Genomic DNA, 24,624 nt, shown 5'->3' on the forward strand with positions numbered 1-24,624 from the left:
CAGTAAAGTTAAGGCTTTCACTTAGGACATCTTGTACCCATCGGTGGTATTACACTTGAAGATACATATCAACTTCAGCCTCAAGGTGGTAGTTGCTGCATAATCTTAATATAGAGAAATATCTGCTAAATGAAATTATTAACTAGTGTATTATTATATGATTTGGGATCTTGAGTTTTTCCTCCACAGAAGGCTTCTCACAGAGCCTGGATAGCTCAGTCGGTAGAGCATCAGACTTTTAATCTGAGGGTCCAGGGTTCAAGTCCCTGTTCAGGCGAAGTATATTAAGGAAACCAGACAAGCCCGTCACTTACTAGAGGGTCTGAATTTATAGATTAATCCTAGGATGAGTTGTTGAAGAAAAAGATTGACTCAGTAAAGTTAAGGCTTTCACTTAGGACATCTTGTACCCATCGGTGGTATTACACTTGAAGATACATATCAACTTCAGCCGCAAGGTGGTAGTTGCTGCATAATCTTAATATAGAGAAATATCTGCTAAATGAAATTATTAACTAGTGTATTAAGATATTATTTGGGATCTTGAGTTTTTCCTCCACAGAAGGCTTCTCACAGAGCCTGGATAGCTCAGTCGGTAGAGCATCAGACTTTTAATCTGAGGGTCCAGGGTTCAAGTCCCTGTTCAGGCGAAGTATATTAAACCAGACAAGCCCCACACCTATTAGAGGGTCTGAATTTAAAGATTGAGACCAGAATGAGATGTTGAAGACAAACCTAGTAAAGTTGGGACATCTAGTGGCCATCAGTGGTATTACATATCGACTTAATTCTCCAGGCAGTAATTACTGATGAGGTGCAATATAGAGGAATTTAAGTAAAACCCAACAGTAAACTTCGCTAGATTCAACTTGGAACACTTGACCGAACAAACTTTACCATTGTCAGAGTTTTGGGAAAAGAAAAGAAAAATGTTCTTGCATGAGGTGAACAGAGTTTAGTTGTAGCTACCATGACGTGTCTTACTGTCAAACTAGACGAGAATCTTGCTTTTGTTGTATCAACTCTCAGATGTTCGTCACTTTGGATAAAAGCATCTGTTAAATGAAATTATGAACTGGTGTATTATTATATGATTTGGGATCTTGAGTTTTTCCTCCACAGAAGGCTTCTCACAGAGCCTGGATAGCTCAGTCGGTAGAGCATCAGACTTTTAATCTGAGGGTCCAGGGTTCAAGTCCCTGTTCAGGCGTAGTATATTAAACCAGACAAGCCCGTCACTTACTAGAGGGTCTGAATTTATAGATTAATCCTAGGATGAGTTGTTGAAGAAAAAGATTGACTCATTAAAGTTAAGGCTTTCACTTAGGACATCTTGTACCCATCGGTGGTATTACACTTGAAGATAAATATCAACTTAAATAAATATAAATATAAATAAATATCAACTTCGCCTGTTCAGGCGAAGTATATTAAACCAGACAAGCCCGTCACTTACTAGAGGGTCTGAATTTATAGATTAATCCTAGGATGAGTTGTTGAAGAAAAAGATTGACTCAGTAAAGTTAAGGCTTTCACTTAGGACATCTTGTACCCATCGGTGGTATTACACTTGAAGATACATATCAACTTCAGCCTCAAGGTGGTAGTTGCTGCATAATGTTAATATAGAGTAATATCTGCTAAATGAAATTATTAACTAGTGTATTATTATATGATTTGGGATCTTGAGTTTTTCCTCCACAGCAGGCTTCTCACAGAGCCTGGATAGCTCAGTCGGTAGAGCATCAGACTTTTAATCTGAGGGTCCAGGGTTCAAGTCCCTGTTCAGGCGAAGTATATTTAAGGAAACCAGACAAGCCCGTCACTTACTAGAGGGTCTGAATTTATAGATTAATCCTAGGATGAGTTGTTGAAGAAAAAGATTGACTCAGTAAAGTTAAGGCTTTCACTTAGGACATCTTGTACCCATCGGTGGTATTACACTTGAAGATAAATATCAACTTCAGCCTCAAGGTGGTAGTTGCTGCATAATCTTAATATAGAGAAATATCTGCTAAATGAAATTATTAACTAGTGTATTAAGATATTATTTGGGATCTTGAGTTTTTCCTCCACAGAAGGCTTCTCACAGAGCCTGGATAGCTCAGTCGGTAGAGCATCAGACTTTTAATCTGAGGGTCCAGGGTTCAAGTCCCTGTTCAGGCGAAGTATATTAAGGAAACCAGACAAGCCCGTCACTTACTAGAGGGTCTGAATTTATAGATTAATCCTAGGATGAGTTGTTGAAGAAAAAGATTGACTCATTAAAGTTAAGGCTTTCACTTAGGACATCTTGTACCCATCGGTGGTATTACACTTGAAGATAAATATCAACTTTAGCCTCAAGGTGGTAGTTGCTGCATAATCTTAATATAGAGAAATATCTGCTAAATGAAATTATTAACTAGTGTATTAAGATATTATTTGGGATCTTGAGTTTTTCCTCCACAGAAGGCTTCTCACAGAGCCTGGATAGCTCAGTCGGTAGAGCATCAGACTTTTAATCTGAGGGTCCAGGGTTCAAGTCCCTGTTCAGGCGAAGTATATTAAACCAGACAAGCCCCACACCTATTAGAGGGTCTGAATTTAAAGATTGAGACCAGAATGAGATGTTGAAGACAAACCTAGTAAAGTTGGGACATCTAGTGGCCATCAGTGGTATTACATATCGACTTAAGTCTCCAGGCGGTAATTACTGATGAGGTGCAATATAGAGGAATTTAAGTAAAACCCAACAGTAAACTTCGCTAGATTCAACTTGGAACACTTGACCGAACAAACTTTACCATTGTCAGAGTTTTGGGAAAAGAAAAGAAAAATGTTCTTGCATGAGGTGAACAGAGTTTAGTTGTAGCTACCATGACGTGTCTTACTGTCAAACTAGACGAGAATCTTGCTTTTGTTGTATCAACTCTCAGATGTTCGTCACTTTGGATAAAAGCATCTGTTAAATGAAATTATGAACTGGTGTATTATTATATGATTTGGGATCTTGAGTTTTTCCTCCACAGAAGGCTTCTCACAGAGCCTGGATAGCTCAGTCGGTAGAGCATCAGACTTTTAATCTGAGGGTCCAGGGTTCAAGTCCCTGTTCAGGCGTAGTATATTAAACCAGACAAGCCCGTCACTTACTAGAGGGTCTGAATTTATAGATTAATCCTAGGATGAGTTGTTGAAGAAAAAGATTGACTCAGTAAAGTTAAGGCTTTCACTTAGGACATCTTGTACCCATCGGTGGTATTACACTTGAAGATACATATCAACTTCAGCCTCAAGGTGGTAGTTGCTGCATAATCTTAATATAGAGAAATATCTGCTAAATGAAATTATTAACTAGTGTATTAAGATATTATTTGGGATCTTGAGTTTTTCCTCCACAGAAGGCTTCTCACAGAGCCTGGATAGCTCAGTCGGTAGAGCATCAGACTTTTAATCTGAGGGTCCAGGGTTCAAGTCCCTGTTCAGGCGAAGTATATTAAGGAAACCAGACAAGCCCGTCACTTACTAGAGGGTCTGAATTTATAGATTAATCCTAGGATGAGTTGTTGAAGAAAAAGATTGACTCATTAAAGTTAAGGCTTTCACTTAGGACATCTTGTACCCATCGGTGGTATTACACTTGAAGATAAATATCAACTTCAGCCTCAGGGTGGTAGTTGCTGCATAATCTTAATATAGAGAAATATCTGCTAAATGAAATTATTAACTAGTGTATTAAGATATTATTTGGGATCTTGAGTTTTTCCTCCACAGAAGGCTTCTCACAGAGCCTGGATAGCTCAGTCGGTAGAGCATCAGACTTTTAATCTGAGGGTCCAGGGTTCAAGTCCCTGTTCAGGCGAAGTATATTAAGGAAACCAGACAAGCCCGTCACTTACTAGAGGGTCTGAATTTATAGATTAATCCTAGGATGAGTTGTTGAAGAAAAAGATTGACTCATTAAAGTTAAGGCTTTCACTTAGGACATCTTGTACCCATCGGTGGTATTACACTTGAAGATAAATATCAACTTCAGCCTCAAGGTGGTAGTTGCTGCATAATCTTAATATAGAGAAATATCTGCTAAATGAAATTATTAACTAGTGTATTAAGATATTATTTGGGATCTTGAGTTTTTCCTCCACAGAAGGCTTCTCACAGAGCCTGGATAGCTCAGTCGGTAGAGCATCAGACTTTTAATCTGAGGGTCCAGGGTTCAAGTCCCTGTTCAGGCGAAGTATATTAAACCAGTCAAGCCCCACACCTATTAGAGGGTCTGAATTTAAAGATTGAGACCAGAATGAGATGTTGAAGACAAACCTAGTAAATTTGGGACATCTAGTGGCCATCAGTGGTATTACATATCGACTTAAGTCTCCAGGCGGTAATTACTGATGAGGTGCAATATAGAGGAATTTAAGTAAAACCCAACAGTAAACTTCGCTAGATTCAACTTGGAACACTTGACCGAACAAACTTTGCCATTGTCAGAGTTTTGGGAAAAGAAAAGAAAAATGTTCTTGCATGAGGTGAACAGAGTTTAGTTGTAGCTATCATGACGTGTCTTACTGTCAAACTAGACGAGAAACTTGCTTTTGTTGTATCAACTCTCAGATGTTCGTCACTTTGGATAAAAGTATCTGCTAAATGAAAATATTAACTAGTGTATTAATATATGATTTGGGATCTTGAGTTTTTCCTCCACAGAAGGCTTCTCACAGAGCCTGGATAGCTCAGTCGGTAGAGCATCAGACTTTTAATCTGAGGGTCCAGGGTTCAAGTCCCTGTTCAGGCGAAGTATATTAAACCAGACAAGCCCGTCACTTACTAGAGGGTCTGAATTTATAGATTAATCCTAGGATGAGTTGTTGAAGAAAAAGATTGACTGAGTAAAGTTAAGGCTTTCACTTAGGACATCTTGTACCCATCGGTGGTATTACACTTGAAGATACATATCAACTTCAGCCTCAAGGTGGTAGTTGCTGCATAATCTTAATATAGAGAAATTAAAGCAAAACCCAAAAGTAAATTTTTCCTTGGACATTTGTATGAACAAACTTTACCACAGTCAGACTTTTGGGGAAAGAAAACAAAAATGTTCTTGCATGAGGTGAACAGAGTTCAGTTGTAGCTGCCATGATGTGTCTGAAGGAGATTTAAGCTACCAAAAGAAATATACTGTCAAGGTAGTATCTTGCTAATCTTGCTTTTATTGTATAAACTCTCAGATGTTCATCACTTTATCGTCTGCTAAATGAAATTATTAACTAGTGTATTAAGATATTATTTTGGATCTTGAGTTTTTCCTCCACAGAAGGCTTCTCACAGAGCCTGGATAGCTCAGTCGGTAGAGCATCAGACTTTTAATCTGAGGGTCCAGGGTTCAAGTCCCTGTTCAGGTGAAGTATATTAAACCAGACAAGCCCCACACTTATTAGAGGGTCTGAATTTAAAGATTGAGACTAGAATGAGATGTTGAAGACACACCTAGTAAAGTTGGGATATCTAGTGGCCATCAGTGGTATTACACTTCAAGATACATATCGACTTAAGTCTCCAGGCGGTAATTACTGATGAGGTGCAATATAGAGGAATTTAAGTAAAACCCAACAGTAAACTTCGCTAGATTCAACTTGGAACACTTGACCGAACAAACTTTACCATTGTCAGAGTTTTGGGAAAAGAAAAGAAAAATGTTCTTGCATGAGGTGAACAGAGTTTAGTTGTAGCTACCATGACGTGTCTTACTGTCAAACTAGACGAGAATCTTGCTTTTGTTGTATCAACTCTCAGATGTTCGTCACTTTGGATAAAAGCATCTGCTAAATGAAATTATGAACTGGTGTATTATTATATGATTTGGGATCTTGAGTTTTTCCTCCACAGAAGGCTTCTCACAGAGCCTGGATAGCTCAGTCGGTAGAGCATCAGACTTTTAATCTGAGGGTCCAGGGTTCAAGTCCCTGTTCAGGCGAAGTATATTAAACCAGACAAGCCCGTCACTTACTAGAGGGTCTGAATTTATAGATTAATCCAAGGATGAGTTGTTGAAGAAAAAGATTGACTCAGTAAAGTTAAGGCTTTCACTTAGGACATCTTGTACCCATCAGTGGTATTACACTTGAAGATACATATCAACTTCAGCCGCAAGGTGGTAGCTGCTGCATAATCTTAATATAGAGAAATATCTGCTAAATGAAATTATGAACTAGTGTATTATTATATGATTTGGGATCTTGACTATGATTATATGATTTGGGATCTTGACTTTTTCTTCTCACAGAGCCTGGATAGCTCAGTCGGTAGAGCATCTGACTTTTAATCTGAGGGTCCAGGGTTCAAGTCCCTTTTCAGGCGAAGTATATTAAGGAAACCAGACAAACCCGTCACTTACTAGAGGGTCTGAATTTATAGATTAATCCTAGGATGAGTTGTTGAAGAAAAAGATTGACTCAGTAAAGTTAAGGCTTTCACTTAGGACATCTTGTACCCATCGGTGGTATTACACTTGAAGATAAATATCAACTTCAGCCTCAAGGTGGTAGTTGCTGCATAATCTTAATATAGAGAAATATCTGCTAAATGAAATTATTAACTAGTGTATTAAGATATTATTTGGGATCTTGAGTTTTTCCTCCACAGAAGGATTCTCACAGAGCCTGGATAGCTCAGTCGGTAGAGCATCAGACTTTTAATCTGAGGGTCCAGGGTTCAAGTCCCTGTTCAGGCGAAGTATATTAAACCAGACAAGCCCCACACCTATTAGAGGGTCTGAATTTAAAGATTGAGACCAGAATGAGATGTTGAAGACAAACCTAGTAAAGTTGGGACATCTAGTGGCCATCAGTGGTATTACATATCGACTTAAGTCTCCAGGCGGTAATTACTGATGAGGTGCAATATAGAGGAATTTAAGTAAAACCCAACAGTAAACTTCGCTAGATTCAACTTGGAACACTTGACCGAACAAACTTTACCATTGTCAGAGTTTTGGGAAAAGAAAAGAAAAATGTTCTTGCATGAGGTGAACAGAGTTTAGTTGTAGCTACCATGACGTGTCTTACTGTCAAACTAGACGAGAATCTTGCTTTTGTTGTATCAACTATCAGATGTTCGTCACTTTGGATAAAAGCATCTGCTAAATGAAATTATGAACTGGTGTATTATTATATGATTTGGGATCTTGAGTTTTTCCTCCACAGAAGGCTTCTCACAGAGCCTGGATAGCTCAGTCGGTAGAGCATCAGACTTTTAATCTGAGGGTCCAGGGTTCAAGTCCCTGTTCAGGCGAAGTATATTAAACCAGACAAGCCCATCACTTACTAGAGGGTCTGAATTTATAGATTAATCCTAGGATGAGTTGTTGAAGAAAAAGATTGACTCAGTAAAGTTAAGGCTTTCACTTAGGACATCTTGTACCCATCGCTGGTATTACATTTGAAGATAAATATCAACTTCAGCCTCAAGGTGGTAGTTGCTGCATAATCTTAATATAGAGAAATTAAGGCAAAACCCAAAAGTAAATTTTTCCTTGGACATTTGTATGAACAAACTTTACCACAGTCAGACTTTTGGGGAAAGAAAACAAAAATGTTCTTGCATGAGGTGAACAGAGTTCAGTTGTAGCTGCTATGATGTGTCTGAAGGAAATTTAAGCTACCAAAAGAAATATACTGTCAAGGTAGTATCTTGCTAATCTTGCTTTTATTGTATAAACTCTCAGATGTTCATCACTTTATCGTCTGCTAAATGAAATTATGAACTGGTGTATTAATATATGATTTGGGATCTTGAGTTTTTCCTCCACAGAAGGCTTCTCACAGAGCCTGGATAGCTCAGTCGGTAGAGCATCAGACTTTTAATCTGAGGGTCCAGGGTTCAAGTCCCTGTTCAGGCGTAGTATATTAAACCAGACAAGCCCGTCACTTACTAGAGGGTCTGAATTTATAGATTAATCCTAGGATGAGTTGTTGAAGAAAAAGATTGACTCAGTAAAGTTAAGGCTTTCACTTAGGACATCTTGTACCCATCGGTGGTATTACACTTGAAGATAAATATCAACTTCAGCCTCAAGGTGGTAGTTGCTGCATAATCTTAATATAGAGAAATATCTGCTAAATGAAATTATTAACTAGTGTATTATTATATGATTTGGCATCTTGAGTTTTTCCTCCACAGAAGGCTTCTCACAGAGCCTGGATAGCTCAGTCGGTAGAGCATCAGACTTTTAATCTGAGGGTCCAGGGTTCAAGTCCCTGTTCAGGCGAAGTATATTAAACCTGACAAACCCCACACCTATTAGAGGGTCTGAATTTAAAGATTGAGACCAGAATGAGATGTTGAAGACAAACCTAGTAAATTTGGGACATCTAGTGGCCATCAGTGGTATTACACTTCAAGATACATATCGACTTAAGTCTCCAGGCGGTAATTACTGATGAGGTGCAATATAGAGGAATTTAAGTAAAACCCAACAGTAAACTTCGCTAGATTCAACTTGGAACACTTGACCGAACAAACTTTGCCATTGTCAGAGTTTTGGGAAAAGAAAAGAAAAATGTTCTTGCATGAGGTGAACAGAGTTTAGTTGTAGCTATCATGACGTGTCTTACTGTCAAACTAGACGAGAAACTTGCTTTTGTTGTATCAACTCTCAGATGTTCGTCACTTTGGATAAAAGTATCTGCTAAATGAAAATATTAACTAGTGTATTAATATATGATTTGGGATCTTGAGTTTTTCCTCCACAGAAGGCTTCTCACAGAGCCTGGATAGCTCAGTCGGTAGAGCGTCAGACTTTTAATCTGAGGGTCCAGGGTTCAAGTCCCTGTTCAGGCGAAGTATATTAAACCAGACAAGCCCGTCACTTACTAGAGGGTCTGAATTTATAGATTAATCCTAGGATGGTTGTTGAAGAAAAAGATTGACTCAGTAAAGTTAAGGCTTTCACTTAGGACATCTTGTACCCATCGGTGGTATTACATTTGAAGATACATATCGACCTCAGCCTCAAGGTGGTAGTTGCTGCATAATCTTAATATAGGGCAGTGGTCTCCAACCCTGCTCCTCACTCTAACACACCTGATTCTAATAATCAACTCGTTATCAAGCCCTTTGACGAGCCTCAGCTGCTTGATAACGAGTTAGAGTGAGGAGATACCTAAAACATGCAGGGCAGTAGCTCTCCAGGAGCAGGGTTGGAGACCACTGATATAGAGAAATATCTGCTAAATGAAATTATTAACTAGTGTATTATAATATGATTTGGGATCTTGAGTTTTTTCCAGGGTTCAAGTCCCTGTTCAGGCGAAGTATACAAAGGAAACCAGACAAGCCCGTCACTTACTAGAGGGTCTGAATTTATAGATTGAGTCCAGAATGAGTTGTTGAAGTCAAACTCAGTAAAGTTGAGCCTGTCAGTTGGGACGTCTAGTGGCCATCGGTGGTATTACACTGTAAGATACATATCAACTTAACTCTCAAGGTGTTAGTTGCTTATTAAGTGCAATATAGATAAATTAAAGCAAAACCCAAAAGTAAACTTTGCTCTATTCAACTTGGAACACTTGTATGAACAAACTTTACCACAGTCAGACTTTTGGGTTAAGAAAACACAAATGTTCTTGTATGAGGTGAACAGAGTTTAGTTACCATGACGTGTCTGAAGAGAATATTACAAACTTTTCGTAAACAAGTTACCAACAGAAATATACTGTCAAGCTAGTAATTTGCCAATCTTGCTTTTATTGTATCAACTCTGAGATGTTCGTCACTTAAGCGTCTGCTAAATGAAATTATGAACTGGTGTATTAATATATTATTTGGAATCTTGAGTTTTTCCTCCACAGAAGGCTTCTCACAGAGCCTGGATAGCTCAGTCGGTAGAGCATCAGACTTTTAATCTGAGGGTCCAGGGTTCAAGTCCCTGTTCAGGCAAAGGTGTGTTCACATTATAAACTCAAGAGAGCAATTACTCTTGACTTTGAAGAAAGAGTTTAAAGTGACACTGATGGCTACCATCTGCTCCATGTCAAGACTTCTCTTGATTTGAACAAGTCATTCTGATCTGTGTCTGGACATTATTGCTTTGTTAAATAACATTTGAAGACTTATAGTAGTTGTGTTTGTCTGCTGTGTGGTTGTTGATTGACAGTTGGCTCTAGGTCTCACAATGAGGAAAAAGTCTTTATAGTGCCTGGATAGCTCAGTCGGTAGAGCATCAGACTTTTAATCTGAGGGTCCAGGGTTCAAGTCCCTGTTCAGACGGTTGATATCTCTCCAGTCCTGATTTTCATATGTTTGAAGAACATCTGGTGTGCAGAAACACAGTGAGGTTTAATGTAGAGTGTGTCTTTTAACCACAGGAAGAAGCCTCAGGCCTTTAATAAATGTTTTTCAGATCATTTTTATCTTTAATTGTGATGTTTGTGACCCTCAGTTACGACTCCAACATGGACGACAGCAGAGACAACAAGAAGAACCGTTTCTCCAACACCATGGTGTTCATGGAAGAATATCTCAACAACGTTCTGCACGACGAGCTGCCGTTCCACAACGAGGAGAAGAACAAACTCACATACGAGGTCCGATATCTGCTTCTCTCCTCTCCTTCTTTCACAACTCTCTCCATCAATCAGTCTTTTATTTAATCTGTGACCACTTCCTCTGTTTCCTGTCCAGGTGGTGAGTTTGGCCCGACATTTGATCTACTTTGGTTTCTACAGTTTCTTTGAGCTGCTCAGACTCACCAGAACGCTGCTCGGCATCATCGACTGCAGACCGAACCCGGCACACGCTGCGCTCTTATTCCATGATGACGGATCAGGTACCGTCTGTTCTACTTCCTGTTGACCTGACGCAGAGCTTTTTTTTTTTTGATAACTTTCTTTATTGGAAGCAATTCCACAGGTAGCAACACATCAGTACAACGTGACATAGAGGACTTCCTAACGCAGAGCTTTTCAAAGGAAGCTAAAAGGGGGGAAACGTAATGTGTGAACTGTAGAGGCATAACTCAAATCTGAACAGACATGATACACATATTTTAATAACTGACCCTTCTCAGCATTTCTAGTCAATCAATCAATCTCAATCAATCTTTATTTGTATAGCGCCAAATCACAACAAAGTTATCTCAAGGCACTTTACACATAGAGCAGGTTCTAAACCGTACTCTTCAAGTTTTAATTTATAAAGAGACCCAACATTCCCACATGAGCAAGCATTTAGCGACAATGGCAAGAAAAAACTCCCTTTTAACAGGAAGAAACCTCAGGCAGAACCAGGCTCAAAGTGGGCGGCCATCTGCCTCGACCGGTTGGGGTAGAGGGGAGAGAGAGCAAGAATAGGAGAGAGAGAGAAGCACATAGAAAATAAACATTGAAGCTAGAAGGTCCGGGACTGGAATCTGTCATCCGGACGTCTACAGGCCCAGATTGCCTGTGAGATGAGAAAGCACAGACAACTCCGGGGAAGAAGTGTAGGTTACTGAATGCATTAATAGTACATGAATGTTATTGGATATAGATGGATGGATAGAGAGAGAGAGGGAGGAGAGAGGAGCTCAGTGCATCATGGAGGTAGGAGTCCCCCGGCAGTCTAAGCCTATAGCAGCATAAACTAGGAGCTGGCTAACTATAAGCTCTATCAAAAAGGAAAGTTTTAAGCCTACTCTTAAAAGTAGAGAGGGTGTCTGCCCTCCGGACCGAATCTGGGAGATGGTTCCACAGGAGAGGAGCCTGATAACTGAAGGCTCTGCCTCCCATTCTACTTTTAGAGATACTAGGTACCACAAGTAGGCCTGCGTTCTGGGAGCGCAGTGTTCTGGTAGGTACATAAGGTACTATGAGCTCTTTAAGGTATGATGGAGCCTGACCAGTAAGAGCTTTAAAAGTGAGGAGAAGGATTTTAAATTCTATTCTTGATTTTATGGGAAGCCAATGCAGTGAAGCTAAAATAGGAGTAATGTGATCTCTCTTTCTAGTTTTTGTCAGAACGCGTGCAGCTGCATTCTGGACCAGTTGGAGAGTCTTTAGAGACTTGTTAGGGCAGCCTGATAATAATGAATTACAATAATCCAGCCTAGAAGTAACAAATGCATGGATTAGTTTTTCAGCATCATTTTGACACAGAATATGTCTGATTTTTGAAATGTTACGCAGATGAAAATAGGCAGACCTTGAAATTTGTTTTATGTGGGAATTAAAGGACAGATCCTGGTCAAATATAACTCCTAGGTTCCTTACAGTAGTACTGGAGGCCAAAGTAATGCCATCCAGAGTAGTTATATCATTAGATAATGTGTAGTAAAATGCTTTTGACTATTTTTTCTTTCTCATTTGGATCCAAACCAAAAATGAACTGATTTACTATCAAGCATTGTCTGTGTATCAAAGTCTGATATGTCTTAGGCCATGTACACACGTAGCCGGGTATTTATAAAACGGATATTTCCCCCCCTCCGTTTTCAATAATAACATTGTCCACACTAGATCGTTTTCAGAAATGTTTTGGTCTACATGAATCCGCAGAGGCGCTATCATGACCATGCCCAACCTGAAGGTGGCAGTGCACTCCTTCTCCTTTGCTCCTCTACATAATGGAGCAGCTGTGTTTCTAAATACAAACAAGCAAAAAGCGTTTGCCCGAACGTAAACAAGAGCACTACTCTAGCAGCATCCATAATGACGGTTGATCCTGCGCTCTCCCGTTGGACCACACATTAGTTTACCGTTGCTATGGCAACAACTACAGTTGGCGCTTGCATAGTTCAGCTCAAAAAACACGAAGAACCACCAAGAAAACTACATTTTCACATATACGACAAAACCAACAACAACCACCAATGATCAACCAACAAAGGTTGCACACCTGACGTCAACGCATTTTCACATACTGTGACGTTTGGGAACCTTAAACTCTGTGTGGATGAAAGGCAAAAACGCATGAAAATATGAATTGTTTTATAAACACCCGGCTACGTGTGTACATGGCCTCAGTCTTCTGTTGTTGTCCAAAAACTATTAAAGACACATCACAAACTCTTCAAAATAAAATAATATGTCACCCAGTGCAGTGGGTTCCTTTATTTTGAAGAGTTTGTTCCTTGAGCATCACACTACAAGTAAAATATAATTTGATGATTTTTTTTTAATGATGATGAGTTTGTAAAAAATCCCCCCCGCCCTCTCTGAATTGACTGAGGTCACATGATGTCTGACCATGTTTCAAAACAGTCACATGACTTTTCTTTTGAAGTAATCACTAAATAACACAGGACATCAATCTGCTGTTGTTTCCTCCTCGTCTGTCTGTCTGAAGGGAAGAACGTGAAGCGCTCCATACACGGGATGGGGCAGATCATGTCCACCATGGTGCTCAACAGGAAGCAGTCCATATTTGGCGGCGGGGGAGCCCGAGGGGCGGGACTGGGGGCGGGGCTTGTGCTTGAAGGACAGAGAGGCAGTAAGGACAGTATAGAAAAGATGGACCTGACAGTGATGGACACCAAGCTGAAGATACTGGAGATATTACAGGTAACTAATATGAGATGATGCATTTGTTAGGTTATTTTAACATGAAAACGTTTCTTACTGGAGCTGAAATTGAACTCAACTCTCATCCTCATCAGTTTATCCTGAACGTTCGTCTGGACTACCGCATCTCCTTCCTGCTGTCCGTCTTTAAGAAGGAGTTTGTGGACGTTTATGAGATGGCCGACGCCGACGCCACCACGAACCTGGAGCAGGCGGGTAGAGACGACATTTAACCCTAACCCTTTAAATATACTTTTAATTGTGTTACTTTGAACCTTTGTGTCGTCCTCCCGGGTCAAATTAACCCTGTCTGTTTTGACTGTTCTTTCTTTCCTCCTTTCCTTCCTTCCATCTGTCCTTCCTTCCTTCCATCCTTCCATCTTTCCTTCCTTCCTTCCTTCCTTCCATCTTTCCTTCCTTCCTTCCATCCTCCCATCTTTCTTTCCTTTTCTTCCTTCCTTCCATCTTTCCTTCCTTCCATCCTTCCATCTTTCCTTCCTTCCTTCCATCCTCCCATCTTTATTTCGTTCGTTCCTTGCATCTTTCCTTCCTTCCTTCCATCCTTCCTTCTTTCCTTCCATCTTTCCTTCCTTCCATCCATCATCCCATCTTTCTTTCCTTTCTTCCTTCCATCTTTCCTTCCTTCCTTTCATCCTTCCATCTTTCCTTCCTTCCTTACTTCCTTCCATCTTTCCTTCCTTCCTTCCATCTTTCCATCCTTCCTTCCATCTTTCCTTCCTTCCTTCCATCTTTCCATCCTTCCTTCCATCTTTCCTTCCTTCCTTCCATCCTTCATTTTATACTCACATTAACAACAGGCAGCACATTTATATTACATCACTGTTTTATTGCATATATGTAGTTTTTAATGGTTGATAGTGTCAGAAAAAGACATCCCAGTCACCATGGAAACCCAGATAAACTCTAAAATGTAAAGTGTAATAAATCCACAGGTCTCTCATTTATAAATCTGAATCTTTCTCTCTGAATAAACTCTAACCACACGACTCTGTTTGTCCCTCCTCAGCCACCATCAACCTGCTACACATTGGGGAGCAGGCGGAGGCCATGTTTGGAGTCGGGTATGTCACATGATGAATCAGCTGATCGTGCAGTCCTGTATGATGCAACTCCTTCCTTTCTTCATTTGGATGGAGTTGCATATTTCATTCATAAAAGTAGCATATTGAATATTTTTCTCTGTGTGTGTGTGTGTTTGTGTGTGTTTGTGTGTGTCTGTGTTTCTCTGTGTGTGTATGTGTGTCTGTGTGTGTGTGTGTTTCTCTGTGTGTGTGTGTGTGTGTGTGTGTGTGTTTCTGTGTGTGTGTGTGTGTGTGTGTGTGTTTCTCTGTGTGTGTGTGTGTGTGTTTTTGTGTGTGTGTGTGTTTCTCTGTGTGTGTGTGCGTGTGTGTGTTTCTCTGTGTGTGTGTGTGTGTGTGTGTGTGTGTGTTTCTCTGTGTGTGTGTGTGTGCAGTAAGGGGAACAGTATCCTGGAGGTGGATGATGAAGGTGGTCGGATGTTTCTGCGGGTGCTGGTTCACCTCACCATGCACGACTATCCTCCTCTGGTGTCTGGAGCCCTGCAGCTGCTCTTCAGACACTTCAGCCAGAGACAGGAAGTGCTGCACACCTTCAAACAGGTACACACACACACACACACACACACACACACACACACACACACACTCACTTATGTTGTGGCTCTGTTGCTTTTTCAGTCCTGCAACCCTCCGTCCTCATTTGGGGACATTACATTTGGGGTTTGCTGCCACCTAGTGGTCACAAAAGCACATTACATTAACCGTCCTGTTGTCCGCGAGTCAAGGAAGGAAGGGAGGAAAAAGGAAGGAAAGGAAGGAGGAAGGATGGAAAGGGGGGAGGAAGGAAGGAAAGGAGGGAAGAAGGAAGGATGGTAGGGAGGAAGGAAGAATGAAAGAAGGAAGGACGGAAGGAAGGATACAAGGAAGGAAGAAAGGGGGATGAGGAAGGAAAGAATGAAGGGAGAAAAGAAAGAGAGAGAGAAGGAGGGAGGGAGGGAGGAAAGAAAGGAAGGAAAGAGGGAAGGAAAGAAGGAGGGAGGGAGGAAGGAAGGACAGAATGAAGGAAGAAAGGGAATAGAGGAAGGAAAGAAGGAAGGGAGGAAGTCAATCAAAGTCAATCTTTTGTTCTTGTACTTATCAGCTCCGACTAATCCAAAATATTAAAAATGCACAACAAACAAAAACTCGAAGCGCTTCACAAGGACTGAGGAAAAAAGGAACGGTGATATTAAAAACCTCTCTGTGCGTCTGCAGGTCCAGCTGCTGATCTCGTCTCAGGATGTTGAGAACTACAAGCTGATCAAAGCGGATCTGGATCGGCTCCGCACGCTGGTGGAGAAATCTGAGCTGTGGGTTGAGAAGAAAGGCACAGGGGGAGGAGACGGAAAGAAGGAAAAGAAAGAGAAAGGAGAGGTGAGGAGGAAAAACAGCTGGCTGGTTTTTGTCCTTCTTGCATATAGAGGGGTTTTTTTCCTGCAATTTTTAGAGAAATAGAAAAAAAAGATTGATACATTTGCATATTGAAAATGTGAATAAAAACAGGTGGATGCAAATAAGTAAAAGTAAATTTAAGGAGAAACCAGAAATGAAGAGAGCAGAATCGTCAGCATATAGCTTTAGTTTCAGAAGTTAATGTTCGGTTTTCATGATTCATGTTTCAACGGCTGCTCTAAAAAAATAACCGCACAAGCAACTGAACCACTAACAAGCAAACTAACTTAATAATTGCAGCTTATTCCAGCACAACAAACGTTTCCCTTGGCAGAATAACATGTGTTCATACTCTGAATGTATTGACTCATACATCCTGGTTGTTGAGCTTCCTGTGCGTTGGTGTGGGGCTTGCTGGTGTCTCACTTGGCGAAGGTGTAACTACGTCATCCTGGGTTCATATTTGGCTTGAGACTTTTTGTTGCATGTCAAACTTTTTTCCTAACTCTTGTTTTGTGTCTTTTTCTACTGTGACATAAAAGTACAATGCTGTACAAAATGTCTAGATATCTGTTCTAATGATCGTACATTTTATACACACTTGTACTGCATGTTAAACTATTGCAAATGAATATATTGCTGATTAACCATTGCTAACCATACTGGATCTGGGCAGCGCCATCTTGAAAATTTAAAATAAAAACAGGGATTCTACTTATATGGGCATCAGGAGGAGCATGAGGCGCCCTCCTGAACCTGTGAACCAATCAACCTGTCAATCACCACGTAGCCACGCCCTAATGCATACCCTGCTTTATCGTCACATATAAAATCAGGGAGGCCAAAATGTCCCAAATGAACATCATACTGCATTGAAGAAGGCTTTAAACTAGCGATTGAGACCATAAACACATTTTGAAAACGTTTACTGAGGTTAGAAATCAAGTGAGAAGTTGGTGAATTCTCCATTGACTTGTATAGAGACAGAAGTCCTTTTGACACCAAAATGGTCGCCCCCTGGTGGCCTTTTGATAGAATGCAGTTTTAAGTTACTTCCGCGTTGGCCTCATTTCAGAGGACCGGAGCTCCCCGCCTGTTGCTAACTAATTACAGCAGCCTAACAAGTAATAAGCCAGTCATTAGCTTCATAATCAGACTGATGTTAGACAATCAAAGAGCTTGTCTTTTGGACATTTTTCTAATCCTTCTTTTCATGGATATTGCTTGTTACATATGTAAGAAGATTATATCCCCATTCTGAATATCTAGAAAGCTGTGATTGCCCAATTATTCTCCCAACTGGGGGAAACAGGCATCAATAAACACAATCCCAGACCAATATGAACCCATGAACAAATTGGAAATGTGGACATCTGTGATTCAGATATCTGGAAGCAGACGATTAAAACTAAAAGGCCTTTATTTGACTATTTGAAACGGGTAGAGAGAGAGAGGAGTATGACATGCAACAAGGGTCCATAACCAGGATTGAGCTGTAGGCATTTGATGATACACAACCATGAATTTAACCTTTAGTATCAGTGTCGATTCTGACAGAAGAATGATGACGCACAGTGAAGGCATCCTAAAAAAGACAGGTTCATAATTAAAGTCTGTCTTAACCCTCCTGTTGTCCTTGAGTTAAGGAAGGAAGGGAGGAAGAAGGAAAGAAAGGAGGGAGGGAGGAAGGAAGGAAGGAAAGGAAGGAAGGAAAGGAAGAAGTGACACGAAGGTTAAAACAACATCAAACCTCCTCTCACAAGATTTCAAGAAAGAAAGGATACAGAGAAAGTTTAATGATGCAGAAATCAAACTTGCAGAAGTTCAGTAGTATCGCTTGTTTCAGTGATGTGCAGCATCAGCGGTTCCCTTTAAGCTTGGTTCATTAGATGCAACATAAATACTCAAATCTGTTGTAATAGTTTGATTAGTGATATAAGTGTGTATAATGTAGTACAATACCCAGAGAACTGCATATGCTGTCTTACCGTCTGCATCCTGCAGGGGGCATTAGAGGAAACGACTCCCAAGAAGGACAAATTGGAGAAGAGCAACGAGAACTACCAGAATGTCAAAGAGGTGAGAAAACTCGTCTATCTGCATCGTTTACATGTTTAAAAATTGTTTTTCTTCATCTTCGGTGTTTAACACTTAAGAGATAACCTGTCAATCACTCAGTGTGGGCGGGATTGTGTCGTTTCTTTCTTCTCCTTCTTGAGTTCCTGTAGGTGGCGTTCTTACCTTCGTCTCTTTAACCATGGTGGCTTTCACTGGTCAGGATCATTCGGTTTATTTAGTCCAACATACTCTGAATAACAGCATCGAACAAATGCTGCAAATATAAATGGAAAGGAAAATTAAAGAGCTGGTTTTCATTGTTTTGATGTGTCTTCATCATAGACTGTATATAAAATGGACGTAACATCCTTGACGTCACCCTTTGGTTTGTGGACTGCTGCTCGGAGGCCAATAGTATCGGATCTGAGCAGCGCCATCTTGAAAATTTCAAGTGCATGCTGGGTAAAATAAAAACAGGGATTCTACTTATATGGGCATCAGGAGGAGCATGAGGCGCTCTCCTGAACCTGTGAACCAATCAACCTGTCAATCACCACGTAGCCACGCCCTAATGCATACCCTGCTTTATCGTCACATATAAAATCAGGGAGGCCAAAATGTCCCAAATGAACATCATACTGCATTGAAGAAGGCTTTAAACTAGCGATTGAGACCATAAACACATTTTGAAAACGTTTACTGAGGTTAGAAATCAAGTGAGAAGTTGGTGAATTCTCCATTGACTTGTATAGAGACGGAAGTCCTTTTGACACCAAAACGGTCGCCCCCTGGTGGCCTTTTGATAGAATGCAGTTTTAAGTTACTTCTGCGTTGGCCTCATTTCAGAGGACCGGAACTCCCCACCTGGTCTTCATTCTTTAATCATTGCTTCTGTTCACGCTGGCTGTGAAGTGATTCCTTCCCAACATGAATACACTCTAAACAGACACAGGTTTAAAAGGTTCAACTAGTCAAACCTTTTCTTTCACCTAGTTGATTTTTACTTCCAAGTTGTTGCCAATAAACATCATGTGAATGACTTCAGCTTTCAAACTATCTGTTGTTTATTGTTTGTTTTTTAAATAAACATTTTCAGCGTATCGTGCGATGGATGGATGGATGGATGGATGGATGGATGGATGGATGGATGGATGGATGGATGGATGGATGGATGGATGGATGGATAGATAGATAGATAGATAGATAGATAGATAGATAGATAGATAGATAGATAGATAGATAGATAGATAGATAGATAGATAGATAGATAGATAGATAGATAGATAGGTAATTGATGAGGCTGCCGCTCTTGTCGGCACACCCAAAGATTTTTTTGCTTTTCAAACTTCAGCCTCATCTGACGCTGACTCAGTTTATGTCATCAGTAACATCATCAGTGACATCATCAGTGACATCATCAGCTCACCATGAGGACTAAAGACTTCATACAACTTTTCACCCAGAGAAACCTGGACACACACTGAGATGGAAACATCAGTTGAACAGTTTCACTTCGGGCATAAATTAAATGTGATTTTCAGCATCAGTTAAAAGTTTCAGCAGGTTTTAATATGAATGTTGGTTATGAATGAATTGAGGAGTAAAGAGAGAGAGTGTCATTGTTCCTCTGCTCACCACAACCAGCAGATACTCTCCTGACTTTAAACTCTGCTGTTTGTGACATCAGTGGAAGTCATGAGTCTCTGTCTGTCGTCTCTGTGCTGCAGATCCTGGAGAGGCTCAATAAGATGTGCAGCAGTGGAGTTTGGAAGAAGCAGCAGAGACTGTTGAAGAACATGGGAGCTCATAAAGTCATGCTGGACCTGCTGCAGGTGTCGTACGACCAGGTGAGACCCTGATCCTAACCCTGACCCTACGACCAGGTGAGACGCTAACCCTCACCCTAACCCTATGACCAGGTGAGACCCTAACCCTAAACCTGACCCTAAGACCAGGGGAGACCCTAACCATGACCCTGACCCTACGACCAGGTGAGACCCTAACCCAAACCCTGACCCTAAGATCAGGTGAGACCCTAACCCTGACCCTACGACTAGGTGAGACCCTAACTCTGACCCTAACCCTGACCCCTACGACCAGGTGAGACCCTAACCCTAACCCTGACCCTACGACCAGGTGAGACCCTAACCCTGACCCTAAGACCAGGTGAGACCATAACCCTACGACCAGGTGAGACCCTGACCCTAAGACCAGGGGAGACCCTAACCATGACCCTGACCCTACGACCCGGTGAGACCCTAACCCTGACCCTACGACCAGGTGAAACCCTAACCCTGACCCTAAGACCAGGTGAGACCCTAACCCTAAACCTGACCCTAAGACCAGGTGAGACCCTGACCATTGTGACTGGACGGGTGAACCAAATGTTAAAAACTTTGAATTTAATTTGATAAAAAAAAGTGAAACACAAAGATTCACTTAATGGAGAACATCCTGCATCCATCTTTGTTCCTAGTTGGAGTTTAAAACTGATTCTTTTCTTTTTCTCTCTGCAGAACGACGTGAAGATGCAGGAGATCATCAGGTTCACTCACCTGTTCCTGCAGAAGTTCTGCATGGGGAACCAGGAGAACCAGACTCTGCTGCACAAGAACCTCAATCTGTTCCTGAACCCCGGGGTACGCCACTGTTTACGGTTCATTTATCAAGCAGGTTTATCATCAGGAACATATTTTGTGACATTTCACTGCAGATTATAGTATGTGTAAGTATGCGTCGACTCTTTGGGGTTAAAAGAAGAGAAAGAAGGGAGGAAGAAAGGAAAAAAGGAAAAAAGTTGGTAAATGCTTCAAGTAAAGGAAGGAAGGAAGGAAGGAAGGAAGGAAGGAAGGAAGGGATGGAAAAGAAGGAAGGGAGGAAGGGAAAGGGAGGAAGGGATAGGAAGAAGGGATGGAAAAGAAGGAAGGGAGGAAGAGAAGGAAGGAAGGGATGGAAAAGAAGGAAGGGAGGAAGGAAGGGATGGAAAAGAAGGAAGGGAGGAAGGGATGGAAAAGAAGGAAGGGAGGAAGGAAAAGGGAAGAAGGGATGGAAAAGAAGGAAGGGAGGAAGAGAAGGAAGGAAGGGATGGAAAAGAAGGAAGGGAGGAAGGGATGGAAAAGAAGGGAGTAAGGAAAGGAAGAAACGAAAGAAGGAGAAAGAGGGAAAGGAAGAGAAGGAGAAGAGGGAGAAAGGAGAGCGAGAGAGAAGCCTGAGCAGTGAGGTTGTGATAGGAAAGTATTTATGACATTTCACAGCAGATTACTGATAGGTGTTCTGGTGTGTGTGCAGCTGCTGGAGGCGGAGACGGTTCAACACATCTTCAGTAACAACTATCAACTGTGCAGCGAGATCTCAGAGAGCGTCCTGCAGCACTTCATCCACTGCCTGGCAACGCACGGCCGCCACGTCCAGTACCTCAACTTCCTCCACACCATCATCAAGGCCGAGGGCAAGTACGTGAAGAAGTGCCAGGACATGATCATGACCGAGGTGAGGATGAGGAAGAGGAGGAGGAGGCTTCACTGTGCTCTGTGATTTCCTAGGCGACGTATTAACGATATCTCTCTTTCTCTCTCCGCAGCTAACGAACTCGGGCGAGGACGTCGTCGTCTTCTACAACGACAAAGCCTCATTCAACGTCATGCTGGAGCTGATGGCGGAGAGCAGGGAGGGAGTCGGCGAGAGCAGCCCCCTCAGGTAACCGTGGCAACCATGTGTCCTCATTTTAACCTTCGTGTCGTCCTCCCGGGTCAAATTGACCCTGTCTGTTTTGACTGTTCCTCTCTTCCTTCTTTCCTCCCTTCCTCTTTCCTTCTTTCCTCCGTCCTTTCCTTCCTTCCTCCTCCCTCCTTCTTTCTCCGTCCTTCCTTTTACTCCCTCCCTCCTTTCCTTCCTTCTTCCTTCCTTCTTCCTCCCTTCCGTCCTTCCTTCCTTCCTCCCTCCTTTCCTTCCTTCTTCCTCCCTTCCTTTCTTGACTCGAAGACGACAGGAAGGTTAAACTAGCGATTGAGACCATAAACACATTTTGAAAACGTTTACTGAGGTTAGAAATCAAGTGAGAAGTTGGTGAATTCTCCATTGACTTGTATAGAGACGGAAGTCCTTTTGACACCAAAACGGTCGCCCCCTGGTGGCCTTTTTATAGAATGCAGTTTTAAGTTACTTCCGCGTTGGCCTCATTTCAGAGGACCAGAACTCCCCGTCTGGTCTAAAGTCAAAATAACAAATGAGTACAAATCGTAGACAACAGAACTTGAGTCAGATGTTGTGTTCAGAGTTTGGTTGAAGTCCGTCTCCTCCTGCAGGTATCACATCTCTCTGGTGGAGCTGTTAGCGGCCTGCGCTGAAGGGAAAAACGTTTACACAGAGATCAAATGTACGTCGCTGCTGCCGCTGGAGGACGTAGTCAGAGTGGTGACGCACGACGACTGCATCACCGAGGTCTGAACTCAGTTTAATTATTCAGTTCATATATAAAGTTCATCTTTCTGCAATAATAACAAGACAGCAGTAAGGTTTAATACAGGAAACACAAACAGAACAATATGATCTGATGTGGGCCGGATCATTAAAAAGATGGAAGGAAGGAAGGGAGGGAGGAAGGGAGGGAGGAAGAAAGGAAGGAAGAAAGGAAGGAAAGAAAGGAAATGAAGGAAAGAAAGAAGGAAGGAAGGGAGGAAGAAAGGAAGGAAAGGAGGAAGGAAGGAAGGAAGGAAGGAAGGAAGAAAGGAAGGAAAAGAAGACAGGAAGGAAGGAAGAAAGTAAGAGAGCAAGAAAAGAAGGAAAGGAAAGAAGGAAGAAATAAAGGAAGGAAGGAAGGAAAGGGGGGAAGGAAATAAGGAAGGAAAGAAGGAAAGTAAGAGAGGAAGAAAGGAAGGAAAGGAAAGAAGGAAGAAAGAAAGGAGGAAAAAGAAGACAGGAAAGGAAGGAAGAAAGTAAGAAAGGAAGGAAGTAAGAGAGGAAGAAAGGAAGGAGGGCCGGTTCTGGCCCTCGGGCCTCATGTTTAACCCCCTGATTTAATGCATTGAACCCTAACCCTCTCTCTCTCTGCAGGTGAAAGTGGCCTACGTGAACTTTGTGAATCACTGCTATGTGGACACTGAGGTGGAGATGAAGGAAATCTACACGTCGAACCACATCTGGAACCTGTTTGAAGACTTCACGGTGGACATGGCGAGGGTAACGGCTGCTCCTCATCTCCTCATCATCATCTGCTCCTCATCATCACAGGAACATCTCTCATTAAACACACGCTGATGTTCTCTCCTCTCTGCAGGTCTGCAGCAAACGAGAGAAGCGTCTCTCTGATCCCATCCTGGAGAAATACATCATCAACGTGGTGTTTGACACCATCCACGCTTTCTTCAGCTCCCCGTTCTCTGAGAACAGCACCTCTCTGCAGGTGATGCTCCGCTCCGCTTCAACCGTCACTGTGACGACAACGTTTTACATGCTTCACCATCACAGAGAGACGTCGACGCTGCTCTCCTAGTTTCAGACTCCTCATGTCTAACCTTTTATGTCTCCTGACTCTTTTTATAATCAATGATCAATAGAGAAGAGAGCCTCAAAGCAGAGTGGTGCATTTAAAGGCCTTTATATATATTCCTCCTTTCCTTCCTTCCCTCCTTCCTTCCTCCCTCCTTTCCTTCCTTCTTTCCTCCTCCTTCCTCCTTACTCCTCCTTCTCTTCCCCTCCTTTCCGTCCTTCTTCTTTCCTCCCTTCCCTATTTCCTTCCTTCCCTCCTTTCTTCCTTCCTTCCTTCCTTGACAACAGGAGGGTTAATGTGTCTGCATCACTCTGTAACAGCGCTGTGTGACACTTTAAGACTCTCCCAGTTGAACTGATTCCGATCACATGTATTGATCGTGTTTGTCTCCGTCAGACTCATCACACCATCGTCACTCAGCTGCTTCAGTCGTCCGTCAGACTGCTGGACGCTCCGTGGCTGCAGCAGCAGCACAGAGTGCAGGTGGAGACCTGCATCAAGACTCTGGCTATGACAGGTAACTCAAATATCACATGTACTCTAAACCTTTATTAACTGAGCAGCTGTTAACGCCTCACTAGACTCATGGACTCATCAATAATCCAGTTATCTGCTACTCAGTTAGACTGAAAGCACTTTTACATGTATTACACATCAGTTTGATTTCTGTCTGCTGGATGCAAACAGTGAATCTGTACAGGTGAGTGAGTCAAGATGCATTGTGGGTAATGTAGGCATCATTAAACCTCCAGTTTGGGTTCAGTTCGACCTCTGGATAAACTCTCTCTCTCTCTCTCTCTCTCTCTCTCTCTCTCTCTCTCTCTCTCTCTGTCTCTGTCTCTCTCTCTGTCTCTCTCTGTCTCTCTCTGTCTCTGTCTCTCTCTCTCTCTCTCTGTCTCTGTCTCTCCTCTCTCTCTCTCTCTGTCTCTCTCTGTCTCTCTCTCTCTCTCTCTCTCTCTGTCTCTCTCTGTCTCTGTCTCTCTCTCTGTCTCTCTCTCTCTCTGTCTCTGTCTCTCTCTCTGTCTCTCTCTCTCTCTCTCTCTCTCTCTCTCTCTCTCTCTCTCTCTCTCTCTCTCTCTCTCTCTCTCTCTCT

The 24,624-nt window shown here is 41.9% G+C and overlaps 1 protein-coding gene and 18 non-coding genes across 19 annotated transcripts in view; all 19 read left to right on the plus strand.

Annotated features, from left to right (window-relative positions):
- Positions 1 to 24,624, plus strand: part of itpr3 (inositol 1,4,5-trisphosphate receptor, type 3) — a gene marked incomplete in the record, with an annotated part of 118,258 nt that overhangs the window by 59,754 nt on the left and 33,880 nt on the right. Inside the window, 16 exon segments of the mRNA XM_062427517.1 lie at positions 10,418 to 10,562; positions 10,660 to 10,804; positions 13,300 to 13,514; positions 13,610 to 13,730; positions 14,542 to 14,596; positions 14,989 to 15,154; positions 15,809 to 15,967; positions 17,990 to 18,064; positions 19,771 to 19,890; positions 20,560 to 20,682; positions 21,332 to 21,532; positions 21,624 to 21,739; positions 22,348 to 22,483; positions 23,096 to 23,221; positions 23,319 to 23,444; positions 23,928 to 24,048. Of these exon segments, the coding sequence (XP_062283501.1) occupies positions 10,418 to 10,562; positions 10,660 to 10,804; positions 13,300 to 13,514; positions 13,610 to 13,730; positions 14,542 to 14,596; positions 14,989 to 15,154; positions 15,809 to 15,967; positions 17,990 to 18,064; positions 19,771 to 19,890; positions 20,560 to 20,682; positions 21,332 to 21,532; positions 21,624 to 21,739; positions 22,348 to 22,483; positions 23,096 to 23,221; positions 23,319 to 23,444; positions 23,928 to 24,048 (2,150 nt within the window).
- On the plus strand, positions 205 to 277 carry trnak-uuu (transfer RNA lysine (anticodon UUU)). Its single transcript has one exon. It is a non-coding gene; the product is annotated as a tRNA-Lys (tRNA).
- Positions 578 to 650, plus strand: trnak-uuu (transfer RNA lysine (anticodon UUU)). The gene has a single exon. It is a non-coding gene; the product is annotated as a tRNA-Lys (tRNA).
- Positions 1,138 to 1,210, plus strand: trnak-uuu (transfer RNA lysine (anticodon UUU)). The gene has a single exon. It is a non-coding gene; the product is annotated as a tRNA-Lys (tRNA).
- trnak-uuu (transfer RNA lysine (anticodon UUU)) lies at positions 1,720 to 1,792 on the plus strand. The gene has a single exon. It is a non-coding gene; the product is annotated as a tRNA-Lys (tRNA).
- On the plus strand, positions 2,094 to 2,166 carry trnak-uuu (transfer RNA lysine (anticodon UUU)). Its single transcript has one exon. It is a non-coding gene; the product is annotated as a tRNA-Lys (tRNA).
- On the plus strand, positions 2,467 to 2,539 carry trnak-uuu (transfer RNA lysine (anticodon UUU)). The gene has a single exon. It is a non-coding gene; the product is annotated as a tRNA-Lys (tRNA).
- trnak-uuu (transfer RNA lysine (anticodon UUU)) lies at positions 3,027 to 3,099 on the plus strand. The gene has a single exon. It is a non-coding gene; the product is annotated as a tRNA-Lys (tRNA).
- Positions 3,396 to 3,468, plus strand: trnak-uuu (transfer RNA lysine (anticodon UUU)). Its single transcript has one exon. It is a non-coding gene; the product is annotated as a tRNA-Lys (tRNA).
- On the plus strand, positions 3,769 to 3,841 carry trnak-uuu (transfer RNA lysine (anticodon UUU)). The gene has a single exon. It is a non-coding gene; the product is annotated as a tRNA-Lys (tRNA).
- trnak-uuu (transfer RNA lysine (anticodon UUU)) lies at positions 4,142 to 4,214 on the plus strand. Its single transcript has one exon. It is a non-coding gene; the product is annotated as a tRNA-Lys (tRNA).
- On the plus strand, positions 4,702 to 4,774 carry trnak-uuu (transfer RNA lysine (anticodon UUU)). The gene has a single exon. It is a non-coding gene; the product is annotated as a tRNA-Lys (tRNA).
- On the plus strand, positions 5,881 to 5,953 carry trnak-uuu (transfer RNA lysine (anticodon UUU)). The gene has a single exon. It is a non-coding gene; the product is annotated as a tRNA-Lys (tRNA).
- trnak-uuu (transfer RNA lysine (anticodon UUU)) lies at positions 6,637 to 6,709 on the plus strand. Its single transcript has one exon. It is a non-coding gene; the product is annotated as a tRNA-Lys (tRNA).
- On the plus strand, positions 7,197 to 7,269 carry trnak-uuu (transfer RNA lysine (anticodon UUU)). The gene has a single exon. It is a non-coding gene; the product is annotated as a tRNA-Lys (tRNA).
- On the plus strand, positions 7,804 to 7,876 carry trnak-uuu (transfer RNA lysine (anticodon UUU)). Its single transcript has one exon. It is a non-coding gene; the product is annotated as a tRNA-Lys (tRNA).
- Positions 8,173 to 8,245, plus strand: trnak-uuu (transfer RNA lysine (anticodon UUU)). Its single transcript has one exon. It is a non-coding gene; the product is annotated as a tRNA-Lys (tRNA).
- Positions 8,745 to 8,817, plus strand: trnak-uuu (transfer RNA lysine (anticodon UUU)). Its single transcript has one exon. It is a non-coding gene; the product is annotated as a tRNA-Lys (tRNA).
- Positions 9,843 to 9,915, plus strand: trnak-uuu (transfer RNA lysine (anticodon UUU)). Its single transcript has one exon. It is a non-coding gene; the product is annotated as a tRNA-Lys (tRNA).

The sequence above is a fragment of the Scomber scombrus genome, chromosome 10 (genome assembly GCF_963691925.1).
Source record: "Scomber scombrus chromosome 10, fScoSco1.1, whole genome shotgun sequence".
Taxonomy (NCBI): domain Eukaryota; kingdom Metazoa; phylum Chordata; class Actinopteri; order Scombriformes; family Scombridae; genus Scomber; species Scomber scombrus.